Source organism: Phoenix dactylifera, chromosome 1 (assembly GCF_009389715.1).
Source record: "Phoenix dactylifera cultivar Barhee BC4 chromosome 1, palm_55x_up_171113_PBpolish2nd_filt_p, whole genome shotgun sequence".
NCBI lineage: Eukaryota > Viridiplantae > Streptophyta > Magnoliopsida > Arecales > Arecaceae > Phoenix > Phoenix dactylifera.
The window spans coordinates 15,411,923-15,426,556 of record NC_052392.1 but is presented as its reverse complement, the minus strand read 5'-3'; the positions used below and the strand labels follow the sequence as shown (position 1 = coordinate 15,426,556).

The 14,634-nt window shown below is 44.3% G+C and overlaps 1 protein-coding gene across 2 annotated transcripts in view; it reads right to left on the bottom strand.

The window, feature by feature from the left end:
- The window catches only part of LOC103720344 (DCN1-like protein 4), a 28,621-nt gene that overhangs the window by 4,814 nt on the left and 9,173 nt on the right, over window positions 1-14,634 (bottom strand). The window contains exons 1-2 of one of the 2 annotated variants that reach the window (XM_026809711.2): window positions 9,665-11,225; window positions 6,740-6,824 (exon numbers count right to left, since the gene is read on the bottom strand). In XM_026809711.2, coding sequence (XP_026665512.1) covers window positions 6,740-6,824; window positions 9,665-9,737 — 158 coding nt within the window. In that variant the 5' untranslated portion in view covers window positions 9,738-11,225. Of the gene's footprint in view, window positions 1-6,739; window positions 6,825-9,664; window positions 11,226-14,634 lie in introns of those variants that run through there. The other variant, XM_008810003.3, reaches the window with a different exon arrangement.

The following is a 14,634-nucleotide window of genomic DNA, read 5'->3' as shown; positions in this document are numbered from 1 at the left end:
CATATCGACGAGCTCTCGCTTAATGAATCAAAAGTACGTTAGGAACCGTCAATATAGATGGAAATGAGACCCAACACAATCAGTCTCTGCTTATGCATATACGCCTTTAATTTAGGTTGGGGCCACTTCCTTTCTGGTAATCCGGAAATTTTTGAATCTTTTTTTTCCACCCTTTTATAAAGGACTTTAAAACTCTTGTGATTCCTATCCGGTCTTTGCATGGTTATGTACATATTCCGACTTGCTGGTCATCAAAGATCTAGCAGCATGGCAAGGCAAAGAAAGGAATCAAGTACTTATCTTCATAGACTCGACTAGTCACTTCTAGCGAAGCTTAACAAAGGCCAGCTACTACATAGAGACAACTATCAGTCATGAGCGATGGTGAAGCCCAGAGCAATGTATGGAAAAATCAAAGAGCATAGTATGAAATGCTCAGGAAAGAAGTAGAGAAAGGATTGTGCACCCTCTGCCGTTTTGGTTTGGGGTGGACATCTGACAAAAAAAAAGTGAGATAAATAGAAAAGTAGCACACTAGCATGGTTCACTTCGCTTTTCGACGCTCTGCTTGCAACTTCACTTCAAAGCCAGCAAACTCCAACATCAAAGCTAGAGTGCCTTGGCCCTTTAGTTTCTAGTACTTAGGTGCTTTGGCACTCAATTTCTCATTGTTTTAAAGACAAAAAAAAAGATTAAAAAAAAGAGAAATCCATCTTGGTAAGGTGGAAGTACCAATTTTTGAATTTGAAAGAGATGATGACTTGGAACGATGGGTATGATATGCTCTATCGAGAAGGGAACGATAGAGGAAATATGTGGATGAAGGGTGCAGATTGATGAGACGTAAGAATTGGCTTCCTTGATTATCACCATGGGCCTTACTAGAAAGTGTTGACCTAAAAGCGCGGGAGGACTAGGCTTTTCCACAACTATTGGAGGGTTGACTATTGTAGGAGTAGACGGGTTCAAAACAAGAGAAGACTTCCAGCTCTTTGATCGGGCCTTCCTTTTAGAACTTGCTGCCTGCAACTTGAATGAAACATAATGTGTACATACCTTTTCCCCAAGAGAAATATACGACTTTTGTGGGTTGTTTCTATCTTCTCAGTTATAAAGGCAGAACTGTACTTGATGCAGAACAATATTCAAAATAAAAACTCAACCCGCGGAATCCACCAGCGGGGTGTTGGAATCCACCAACAAAGACAATATGGAAGAAAAACTCTATTCATTCAATAACAACCAACTTATTAACAAGCCCTACAAGCCTTTATATAGGCAACAAGACAAGAGCAAATCTCCAAAATACCCCTACAGAAGAAAAGACCTAAATACCCACAAATAAGCTCTCTCTCATAATCTATCACCCAGCCAAAGTGTCAGCGGATGAGCTGCTCTCCCGCGTCTACGACTATACACGTGCCTGATTGAAGATCTAAGACTGGTGTCCGCACCAACTTCCCGGGGTGGAAAAAACTCGATTTCGTCGAGTGGGACAGCGAGCGGCTCTGGTAGTGCTCCAAAAGATCTAGATCGATCTGCTGTAGCTCCTCACGAGTAATCGACATGCTATCAGACTCGAGACGGTTCCTCCATTGGACTAGAAAACGCTGAATGCCTCTGTCAATAGTAGATATTATCTGTTCATCCAACATAGTATCTATCTTGTCCTTCCATGTGGGTTGAAAAGGAGAGGTGTGAGGGTCAAAGACAAGCATATCTGGTAGAGTCTGAGTAGGTGTGTCAAATGAGGCATCGGGGATAGGCAAAGGAGGTATGTAAGCAACTAAGTCCTTAATATTAAAAGTGGAACTAATGCCGTAATCAGGAGGGAGATCAATGGTATATGCATTTGGGCCTACCCGTTTCAAGATTTGAAAAAATCCTGCACTACGAGCCTGCAATTTTCTCGCAGTTCCAGATGGAAACCGTTCGGATCTGACACGAATCATAACACAGTCACCAACATAAAATTCCTTAGCACGTTTATGCAAATCAGCTTGTAATTTATACCGAAGATTACTATATTCAATTCGCATACTGATCTCTTGATGCAAAAAATGGACATGTTGTGCAAATGCTTCAGCCGACTCAGAGACTCTAGCATGCGGTGACATAGGAAGAAGGTGCAAAGGTTTGCGAGCTTGAAATCCATGAACAACCTCAAATGGACTCATACCAATAGACCTATAAATGGAATTGTTGTAAGCAATCGGGGAGGTGGCGGGAAGCAGGGGCGGAGGCGGGGCAAAGGCGATCGGGGGGCTGAAACAAGGAAGTGGGGTGGTGCTGCGGCGAAGGGAGGCGGCGGGAAGGTCATGGGTTTGCGGGAGGTGGTGTCGGGGTTTGCGGGAGTCGAAGAAGAGAGGACGGAGATCAGCTCCGGTTTAGGGAGATGATCAGAGGAAGGGGAAGGCGGCGGGGACGTGGTGGAGGGTCGTTTGGAGGCGGTGGCGCCGGCTGTAGTAGAGGCATTCGGGTGGCGGCAGCAATGGTAGAAAGAGTCAAGAGAGAAGAGGGAGAGAAGGGAAAAAACAGTGGCACATGCGTGACTTATGGGTCACATGCAGCCACTTTTAATTTCAATTTAATTTAAATTAATTTTTTTTGTCACGTGCAGGTCACGTACTCCTTTTTTTTCAGATGGATTCGGGCTAATGGATGAGGGTAACGGGTCGGAACATATCTGTTTAGGTTACTCGTTAGAGTTTTCTCTTCTTCGCGAAGGGGGGAAGGGAGGAGGCGGCAGCGGCTTCCATGGCTGCGGCGGCTCGCACGGAAACGGCTGCTTGCGGCGACGACACGAAGACCTCGGCCGTCTTCTCGGTCGGGTTCGTCGATGAAGACGCGAAGACCCCGACCGTCTTCCGTCGCAGCACGGCGCTGCGGCTCGATCAAGGCTCCCCGGCGGCATAAGCTCCTGGATCCGGGCGACGGCGGCGCTCAAGATCGGTTCCTCCTTGCTCCTCATCTGCAACCAAATCGAGGACTCCTCGGCCCCCGCGGAGAAGGGGGCAATCGGAGGGAGGATCGTGTTCCGGGTGGAGACGAAGGATGTGGAGGGGGCCGTGGGAAATGCGGTGACAACGGAGATGGGGGAAGTGATGCAATGGTCCTCCCCTTTTGTTTGGGATGAGGCGGAAAACAAGGACAGAGATGAAAATAAAGAAATAAGGGAAGAGAGATTGCCTTTTTTTTGTAGTGTGCAATGTGCTACACGCCTCGACACGATCCGGCGTCCGCAGCGCGATTGCTCCAGCAAATCTTGTGAGGCAAACGAATACGAGAGATCGGGGGTGGCCCATCCATCAACTGGATCTCAAGGCTTTGGCAGTAGAGGTAAAGCCTGGATGCTTTGATACCAAAGTTGATGCAGAACAATATTTAAAATGAAAACTCAACCCGCGGAATTCACCAACAAGGTGTTGAAATCCACCAACAAAGACAATATGGAAGAAAAACTCTATTCATTCAATAACAACCAACTTGTTAACAAGCTCTACCAGCCTTTATATAGGCAACAAGACAAGAGCAAATCCCCACAATACCCTTATAGAAGAAAAGACCCAAATACCACAAATAAGCTCTCTCTCATAATCTATCACCCAGTCAAAGTGTCACCGGGTGAGCTACCCTCCTGCGTCTGCGACTATACACGTGCCTGATTGAAGATTTAGGACTGGTGTCTACACCAACTTGATGCAGAACAATATTCAAAATGAAAACTCAACCCGCGGAATCCACCAGTGGAGTGTTGGAATCCACCAACAAAGACAATATGCAAGAAAAACTCTATTCATTCAATCACAACCAACTTGTTAACAAGCCCTACCAGCCTTTATATAGGAAACAAGACGAGCAAATCCCTAAAATACCTCTACAGAAGAAAAAACCCAAATACCCACAAATAAGCTCTCTCTCATAATCTATCACCCAGCCAAAGTGTCACCGGGTGAGCTGCCCTCCTACGTCTGCGACTATACACGTGCCTGATCGAAGATCTAGGACTGGTGTCCGCACCAATACTTAATTGAACTCTTAGATAAAAGGAACTCGGGCATCAATTCTGCTTCCAAACAAGAGACAACATAAATCAGATGAAAAGCAACAAGAGAAGACTTCCAGCTCTTCGATCGGGCCTTCCTTTCAGAACTTGCTGCTTACAACTTGAATGAAACATAACGTGCGCATGCCTTTTCCCCAAGAGAAGTATACAACTTTTGTAGGTTGTTTCTATCTTCTCAATTATAAAGGCAGAACTGTAGTTAATTGAACTCTTACATAAAAGGAACTCGTGCATCAATTCTGCTTCCCAGCAAGAGATAGCATAGATCGGATGAAAAGCAACGAGAGAAGACTTCCAGCCCTTCGAGCGGGCCTTCCTTTCAAAACTTGCTGCTTGCAACTTGAATGAAACAAACGTGCACATGCCTTTTCCCTAAGAGAAGTATACGACTTTTGTAGGTTGTTTCTATCTTCTCAGTTATAAAGGCAGAACTGAACTCTTAGATAAAAAGAACTCGGGCATCAATTCTACTTGCCATGCTCAAACAGTAATAGGAACTAAAAAATACACATCCACCAATATAATTCGAGAACCATAAGCTCCACCAAGAAACCTAATCTTATTGGTGCTTTATGAATTATTCTACATAATTTTATGAGTCTGAAGCTACTCTATGCCAATACAACCTTTTTCAGACCCTTTCTTACAGTTTCTATATAAGTTTTCAAATTTGTCTTTTTATATCATTTTCTACCAAGCAAATCTGAACCCCATTTTCATGACAGCCTTCTCTAATCTTAATTATGCATACACGCAACTTTCTAAAGTGATTCTCTAACACATATGAGGAAAATCCAAAATAAGGTACAACTCTCAAAAAACATAAAGCAGATTATAATGTATAAATCCTGATTGATATATATCATTTAGGTACAAATCATTTTACGATCCAAATATCAAGCTTTCCGCAATGTTTTATTTGTTAATGGCTTTAGGTATCTTAAGAGTGGTAAAATCCAATATTATACACTTTTCTATATGTAAAAGACATTTTGAAAAAAATGGATGCACAAATATATACAGATTTTTGTAAAAAAAAAATTCTTGGCATGCTCTCTGAAACTAAATTCTCTTGCACCTCAAAGATAAAATAGCATTACAATAACAACACTGGAGCTTAACAAAGACTGAAAAGATGAGTAATAAAGCTGGCACTCTGAAATGGATAATGGCTGGTGGACAGAAAAACTGAAAAGTATAATGCCGACATTGCAGGCGAAGAATGAGGCAAGGATGGATCGCTGAACATGCACACGTGCATATGGAGGGGAGCAAGCAAGCGAGCATGCACGCACAAGAAAGAGACAGAGAGAGAGAGAGATGTATAATTAGCCTTGACGATTAGGAGGGGAAAACTTTCCATTGAATAGATTGAATCACAATACTGGAATGGAAAAATAATATACTCACCAAAATTTGTAGTTAAAGAGATTCTAACACAGTTTGTAAGTGGTAGTGAAGATGTTTGGTAAAGAGAGATACTTGTTAGAATATACCTTCACTATTCAGAAACCAACTTAATCCTAATCAGGCGCAAGGGTATAAGATCAACTATCTGGAGGGCTTGTGCATAACACAATGTACATGGGAGGTTACTTTTAAAAGCATTAAAAATATTTGGTGCAATAATCATCTTTAAGTATGTTTCTTGGAATATACATATAGGATGCCTTTGGATTGTTGGTGTTCCAATCAAAAAAAGCAAATATTGAAGGTGGTTCCTGTCTAACATGCTACCGCTGATAATAAGAAGGTGAAAAATCTGCTAAATTATAAAATGTAAATTCATTTGTTCTTATAACCATCGATGGGTGAGGCCACGAGGGTGGGCTATATCTAACAAAGAAAAACAGGCCCCCTCAAAAATTTAGAAAATGAAGATTTATATAGTTACAACAATAATAGTTATATAATAGATTGCTATAGAAGAGGCACTTATCTTTAATATAATGTGTGTACACAGTTAGTATAAAAGATTAATTTGTCGAAAAGATATTTTGCTTTAGCTTTTCCAGTGCAGAACATGGTCACAAATATTCCAATATACTAAATAGAATTAATTGTCCTTAAAATTTAAAACTAGGTTTCTATTGGATCACAGGTTGCTAAAGGTTACGTGCCCAACGAAGCTTAGGAACTTTCTTAAATATTACAAATAAAAGAATAGTTATTATGAGTTATCAGAGTTATATAGAATAAAATCAAGTAGCCAATTTCAATACATATCCTCACTTCTTCAAATTTCTTCTTGCCAAGTTCGGTCTCGAAAATTTTCCCAAATTCCGAAGAAAAATTCATTTCACTGTCCAAATTCTGGCCCTTTGTGAATCAGTATTAATTCCAGATCATCTATGATGATCTGTCCAAGGAATTAAGAAGTTGACAAGCATGTTTTTACAACCTTACCTAAGGTAAGCACAAGGATGCTTGATACCTACCAAAGTCAAATAATAATTCCAAAAGGGTTCACTGAAATTATGAGCTATAGCTGACGCAAAAAAGGTAATAATTTAGCGCAGCATATAGTGATGAAATTATTATCAATCACATTCTCTCGAGAATTATACAAAAATTAACTGGAATCTGCAACCTTAATGATATCATATTAGATATTTTTATGATGTATGAAAATATCGTAATAAAAATGAGAAACATGAACTGTTCTAAACTCACTCAATCATGCCCGAAGAGCCATCGGCATATGCTTGAAACAGGTGATCTATTCGTTCCAGTTCCTTGGAAACAGCTTTACTTGTGGCTGAACATCATAAAGTAACACAAGACAAGATAAGATAATTATGACAATTGGACGCAAAATTAAGAGAACCTGAGAAGTCCTGATAACAAAAATATTTTAAACACAGTAAATCTATTGTTAAGCTAGCAATATCAACCAGTAGCTTAGCATAGATAGTCCTAACAACAACAAGAGATATGTGGAAGAGAAGGCAATTTCAAATTTACACTTGAAAAAAGGAAAAAGGGTCTTTTGTGTTGTTTTTGGGGGGGTGAGAAGGTGGGGGTTACTGATAAGATATGTACCCTTCTTGGACATGTTAGTTTATTTCAATTGGATATGTTTTGCCCCTTTATGCATCTTGACAAATGTTAGAGGTAAGATTTATGTTACCCTTCTTGGCTATATTAGTTTTATTTCATCTACCACAACAACCCTGATGGTGCCACTCACTTCACCTTAAAAAACAGTAAAATCAAAAGGTGCATTAGCTTCAAGTCATATGACTGATGTGAAACGTTAGAAAGGGCAAGAAACAACCATCAATTACATTAAAAAGAAGCCACTCCAATGATTTCATGTACATAACCAGTTAGATATGTACAGACCAACAAATGAGAGACTTATTGCAACTCTAATACAAGACTGCCATTGTCAAAGAATGTGCAAGCTGTGCCAACCAAAATTCAACTGTCCAATATAATTAAGGAGTCATCAAAGAAGCAACAAGATATAGTAACAAGCACAATCATGAACAATAGCCTATACATTTGGGAGCAGCCTAGAGTATAGGAACATCACACCTAAGCTCCCCAAGACAAGCATTGCTCCTATTTCTGTGCTTAGGTTTCCAGGCAAGCATGTCAGCAGCTGCCTAACAAACTTATTCACCAGCTAGCATCTAAGCACCCACCTCTGTATATAGTATGTACAACAAAATTATTAATGAAGATTTAAATATATATAGGTACATAATTAATCACCTGTAAATAATACGCTTTCTTTTCTTTCCTTTTATGCCGACCTAATTAGTTATTCTGTTGTTTCAGCATCTTGATTTGAGCATGTCTCATTTAGATTTCTAATCAATAATCACAGCTATTAGACAACTTGAATCAATATGAAGAACTAAAACCTAGAATGCTCTAGCAACAGAAAAAGGATACACAAAAGTTTTTTTATAGAAAAAACAAAATGGGGTTGGTTCTGTGAATACTTTGCCAGTATTATAGGCTATATAGGTCCTCTACCCAGATTTTCCATATCCTTTCTGACTTCTAAATATATTATCTTAGGCCATCCTTTCTTGTTCCCAGCTCTTCGATAGAAATCGAAGACCTAGTTTACAAGAGGTCCTCAAATATAACTTGCATGGGTAACCTCTGCCCAGATTTTGCATATCCTTTCTCACTTCTAACTATATTTTCTTGGGCCATCCTTTTCTTGTTCCCCATCCTTTTATAGAAATCAGCTCCTAAAATCTAAGCTGCATGCATGTATATATCTTCAATCAAACTTCCACCACTTTGTCCTCAGATAGTGCAATTCCAAAACATTCATCAAATGTGCAACTCATCTATTCTTATACGCAACCTGGTTTTACCACAATATTCACATCATAACCATATTCCTATTATGAGCTTTGACTCTCTTTTTGCCCAACAATTTAACCATAGTACATTGTGGATCTCACTGTTCCTAAGGAGATTCCATAACATTTAGGCCGCTTTTAGAGGCTTCTAATTGCAAAATCTTGAGGTTATCACTTTCCTAGATTTAAGAATTTTCAGTTTTGAGAATTGAGTTTTTTTTTAAAGAAAAAAAAGGGGGCGTTTAACTAATAAAAGTAGAAGGTTCAAAAATGGAAATATGGAAATCTGAATTTTTCAATTTCGTGAACTTACGGCTTTTATACTAGTTCACTGCACAACTAATATAATGTATTACAAAAATATAACTTGTATCCAAACATGAAAAGGCATGAAACATTGTGATTTAATAGTAAATCCAATGGACCCTTTGAGTATTTCTATCAATTTTGATAGAGGGCTTCATATCAACCCTACTAGACTTGTATCCTATAATTATTGTAATTACGATTACTCTTTAACTGGCCTCACAACTTTCATCAAACAGTTCTAAAATATGCATATAACATACAGCAAGGTGTTTTGCCTAAAATAGCAACAACAAATTCATTTACAACAAGTGCAAAAAAAAAATGTTGTTGGTCCAAATATACAAAACCCATTCATCTTGTATGGTTACTTGTAGTGCATGTCCCCGCTCCTTCAAACATAGTCATGAAAATTTTTCGATATGCTTTCAAGCGAACGATTGACCGTTACTGCCAAAATACATTTTTAAACCATGATTAAAAAGCACGTATTAGTCATTAAAAAACTTTCTCCTTACCATGAAATAGACAAAACTTGTACAGGTTTCAGAAGCAATTGATGCTAATCTCAATGGAAAAGATCAATTAATAGTGTTGCTTAGGTTGCCAGCCTAAAAAGATGGGTCCATGACTGTGAAAATTTGCTACTAAACTTTAACCATCCATGACAAAATTTATGATAGCCTTTTCTCTTAAAATTAGTAATGAAAAGATTTGCATTTTTTGCCTTATTTGGTCTACATAGATTAAGGGATTAAAATTAACATTTCCAAAAGTTCCTAGATAACATCATTGAAAATTGTTCATTAAGATGCACGGTTGAGAATATACCTACCAGAATTTCAAAATTCTACATGCCTTAGTAGACCATAAAATGGGATGGAAGTGGGACCAATGAAACATTAAATTTAGCCTTTTAAAATTAAATGGAAGGTGGATCTTACTAAAATAGTCAAAATCTAACCTCCCAGTTTACTAGTGCCTTCATATGCTCCCATTTGCTTCTCCCAGAATAGACTTGCCCCCCAACCGCACATAGAAAATAGGACAAAGGTATTGGAAAAGACAAAAAGAAGGGGAGATCAAGGAAGACAAGTCTTGTTAATTATGAGGAGAGAGTGCCTACAAAGGAAAACAAGAAAAGGGTCCAAAGAATCCAAAGAATAGAAGTGGTAAGAACACTATCATTGCTGGAGCAAGTCATGGAGGCAAGCGAAGGACAAATTTTAGTAAGGGCAGGATTTAGGCAAATACCATAGGGCGAGGAAGTAATAAATTTTCTATGGAATTTATCCTCCACCTCCTTTGTGTTTAATTTAACTCATACAGCATTGAAAGGAGATGAGTTAAAATCTGGATTCAAGGTTTGATGAGGAAATTCATTTAATTGATTTTCTAGATGTCTAGATTTTCACATTGTCCCAAATCCTAAGGTGAGAAACCTTGGCAACTATGAAGCAACAGAGATAAATAAGATTTATATTAGGGTGTGTTATCTGGAGGACAAAATATTGTGCCATTGAAAGGATAGTAGCGGTTTGTCCAGAAGATGCTTCCACAACCTCATTGTTAATAGCAACATCATACAGAGATGATTATGGTTTTTGTTAAGTATCTCTATGATAGAATATAGACGACAATTATCTTAATGGGAAAAAACCATTGTAGACAGTTTGTGAGGAAACTTTCGTGATGATATCACCTACTATTTCCGAGGGTGCTTTCTCATTTAATAAGACTCCAAATTCCCAAATATTGAACCCTAGATGTATAGTGTTTCCTCTAGCTCAAATCTTGACTGGCACTTGTAAGAAGATATCATGAGCCATTCGAGACGAACAAAAGATTGTCTACATAAAAAATTTGATGCTTTTTAAGGATCTACATAAAAGCAAAGTAACTGAAAGCAAGATCTAATGCTTTAGAGGTAATCAGGATCAAAGAGATGGAACACAAAGGTCGTATGCAAGAGGTGATTGTGATCGCTGTAGCCTAGAAACTTATGTTTTGATATATGTAAGTGGGCCATGTACAAAATATATCTGAATTATTATTCTACAAACTAAAGCCAGTAACTTTGCATGCAGAGGCATCCAAAACACCTAAAGAAGGTCATTTTTTATCAAGAAGAGTTAAATTACATATACTCCCCATACTCTGCCTGGTCTTCAGCAAAATCATCAATGTTTTCTGCCTGCCAGAGGCATCTGGCACCTGTAACACAATCACACCAAGCTTTATCCATCATTACAACTAAACCTAGAAAATAAAACCAGCTGCTTCACAAGTTACTCCATCAAGATACTAACAATAACAGTGCTTGATCCCATATACTTCCAGGGGCAATTCAAAGAAGAATAAAAATCAGTTCGGAAGAAGCAAAAGAACCCGTGAGAACATTATCAACTCAAGATTTGAATGCATTAAAGATCATGCATCACCTCAAGATTTGTACTTCTTTTCTCATTGTCTTGTTTGCATTTAAAGATCAATCACCACAAGCCTCAAGAAAAGAAGACCGCCTTCTTTCCAATTTATTCCATCAAGATCCTAACTGTTATGGGGGAACTTAGCCACCATGCCCCACGTGACCGGCACGCGCGCCCAGGAAGACTACGGCAGCCCCTTGATCCAGCAATCCGACCTCGGGTCGGATATCTTCGGCTCCGCAGCCCGACCCCGAGTCGGCTGCCCCTTGATCCAACAATCCGACCTCGAGTCGGCAATCTCTCGACAACAACAGACTGTTCCTCTGAGGCACGCCACGGCCCCCTGCTCCACTACTCCCTGCAACGGCCGTATCCGGCGCTGCCCCACGATCCCCTGTAACAGCCGTACAAAGCGGAGCTCCACTATGCCCTGCCATGGCCGTACCCAGCGCTGCCCCACGACGCCCTGTAACGGCCATGTCAGTGGCAGCCCCATCGTGCCACACGATGACGAATCCCCGGATAAACCCCCCAGCCTGATATATATGGGGCTGGGGGGGAAGGGGGAGGGTAAGATATATCTTCCAGAGTATCATCTCACCTGCTACCTTCTCCTTCTCCTTCTCCTTCGATCTCCTCTGACTTGATCGTCGGAGGGCCCCCACTACCCCGGTGGTGGTGCGAGGCTTGCTTGCAGGTTTCACGGCGGAGGGCGGAGCGCAACCAAAGCAACTCAAAGGGAACTCCGTTCACATCGCTGTGCCAATCGTTCTCGATTTGGACCACCAGCAACAGTTGGCGCTAGAGGAAGGGCCGGATCTCAGAGCGATCGTAATGGCACGGCGAGGTGGTCGTGGAGCTTCCAATGCTTCCGGTCACGGGGCCTCTCGCGCCACTGGCCGGGAGGCCGCTGCATCCCCAACACGCTCTCAGCAACACTCCACCGCCCCACCGCCCATTCAGATGGTCGAAGCCGCCCAGTTCGACCAGCTAACCCAGCAGGTTCGCACCCTCGCGGAGGCGGTGCAGAATCTGCAGGGTGCGATGTCCCGGGCGCCGCAGCAGGCTCAGGAGCCGCCGCTGCCTGAGCGTTCGCCTGTCCTCCTCAACCCACGTTCCTTCCTCTCCCATGGGGAGGAGCGCCGGCGCGAGGAGGATTCTCGAGCACGCTCCATTCTGCCGGGACCTTCCCACCGGAGCTGCGCGGGGTACGAGAGGCGGGCCCGGGCGCGTTCCCAGACCCCCCAGTCCTCGAGGAACCCGCGCTCCAGTCGGTCCCCCTCTCGCCGCTCCTTGTCTCCCACCCACCGGTCGCGTTCCCTGGACCGGCGGGTGGACGATCTCCACCGACAACTCCAGGTCCTGAAGGGCCATTCCAAAGATCCCTTCGCCGACTTAGAGATCTCCTCCCAGCCGGCGCTCGCCTCGAGGATCCTGCGGACCCCGAATCCGCCGGGGTTCAAAATGCCGGCGATCGAGCCCTATGACGGGGCGGCGGACCCGCGGGATCACGTCGAGAGTTTCAGGACCCTTATGCTCCTCCACGGAGCATCAGATCCCCTTCTCTGCAAGGCTTTCCCGGCAACCCTCCGCGGCCCGGCGAGGGCATGGTTCGCCGGGCTGGAGGCTGACTCAATCCGGTCCTTCGACCAGTTCACTCGCCTCTTCATCACTCATTTCGCCGTCAGTAGCCGGCGGCGACTGGTCTCCGACTCCCTCTTTGATGTCCGGCAAAACGAGGGAGAAAGCCTGCGGGATTATCTTACCCGCTTCAACAGGGCTACGCTGGAGGTCCGGAACCTGAGTCAGGAGGTAGCTCTTTCAGCCCTGAAGCGTGGCTTCCGGAAGGGCAGACTCACCTTCTTCCTGGACAAACGCCTGCCGCGGAGCTTCCCAGAGCTGTTTTCCCGGGCGAACCAGTATGCGGACGCCGAGGAGGCGGCCGCCCACCGGAGCAAGGAGGCCGCCGAGATCCCACAAAAGCTTGGGAAGAAAAGGCGGAAAGAGGCACGCCAGAGGAGGAGCCCGACGCCCCAGCGTCGGCGCAGAAGCTCGTCGCCGGCGAAGAACCACGGCGCCCCACGCCCTCGTTCTCCGCCCCGACGTTTCAACCGGTACACCCCTCTCCTGACTCCCCGGGCCCAGATCCTTATGGAGATCAAGGGGCGGGAGGACCTCCCGGCCCCGAGACAGATACGAAGGATCCCTGGAAAGAGGCCCTCCCGGGCGTACTGTGAGTACCACCGAGACCACGGCCACGACACAGAGGACTGCTTCCAGCTTCGGGACGAGATCGAGGCTCTTATCCGTCGGGGGCGTCTCGGTCGATATGTGAGCGACCGACGTCCCCCCGCAGACCCGCGTCCGGCCGACCCGGCTCCTCCGGAGCCTCGGGAGCAGAATCGACCCGTTGCGGGCGTGATCCACACTATCACTGGGGGCTGCTCTCGGCCCGTGAGGAACGCAGGGGGCTCGACGGAAGCGTCAGGGACGGCCGTCGTAAAGAGGCAGAGGGTCGGCAATGTAATCACCTTTTCTGATGAGGATGTAAAGGGGGTTCAGACTCCCCACGATGACGCCATGGTGATCTCCCTCACTATGGCAAACTATGATGTAAGGCGTGTTCTTGTGGATAGTGGAAGCTCAGCTGATATTTTGTTTTACGAGGCCTTCCAAAAGATGAGCTTGTCTAGACAGTTGTTGCACAAAATGTCCACCCCCCTCGTAGGATTCACCGGTGACGCTGTCCCGGCGGAAGGTGTCGTTGAGCTGCCTGTAACTGCGGGCGTCGCACCCGCAGAAGCCACGGTGCGACTCGGGTTCTTGGTCGTCCGTGTTCCCTCGGCCTACAACGCTATCCTCGGGCGACCCGGGCTGAACGCCCTTCGCGCGGTGGTCTCCACGTACCACTTGCTCATGCGGTTCCCCACGGCGGTCGGGATCGGAGAGGTCCGAGATGACCAACCGACCGCACGGCAATGTTTTCTAGCAACCCTCAAAGGGAAGAAGCCCGTGGAAGCCCTAAGCGTCGAGTCCCTTGATGCCAGAGACGAGGTGGCCTTGCGGCAGGGGGAGCCGGCCGAGGGTGTGGTCGAAGTCCCCCTTGAGGAAGGCCGCCCCGACCGGGCGGTCCGGGTCGGCGCCAATCTCGACCCGGGAGCTCGGGCCCGATTGGTGGAATTCCTCCGAGCCAATGCCGATGTATTTGCCTGGTCGGCGGCCGATGTACCTGGGATCGACCCGGAGGTCATTTCTCACGCCCTCAACGTCGACCCGACCCACCGACCAATAAAGCAGAAGAAGAGACACTGTGCCCCGGATCGGATCCGGGTGGTCGACCAGGAGGTAGACAAGCTCTTGGAGGCAGGATTCATAAGGGAGGTAAGCTACCCCGAGTGGCTGGCAAATGTTGTACTTGTCCGGAAGGCGAGCGGGAAGTGGAGGATGTGCGTCGACTATACCGACCTGAACAAGGCGTGCCCTAAGGATAGCTTTCCGCTTCCGC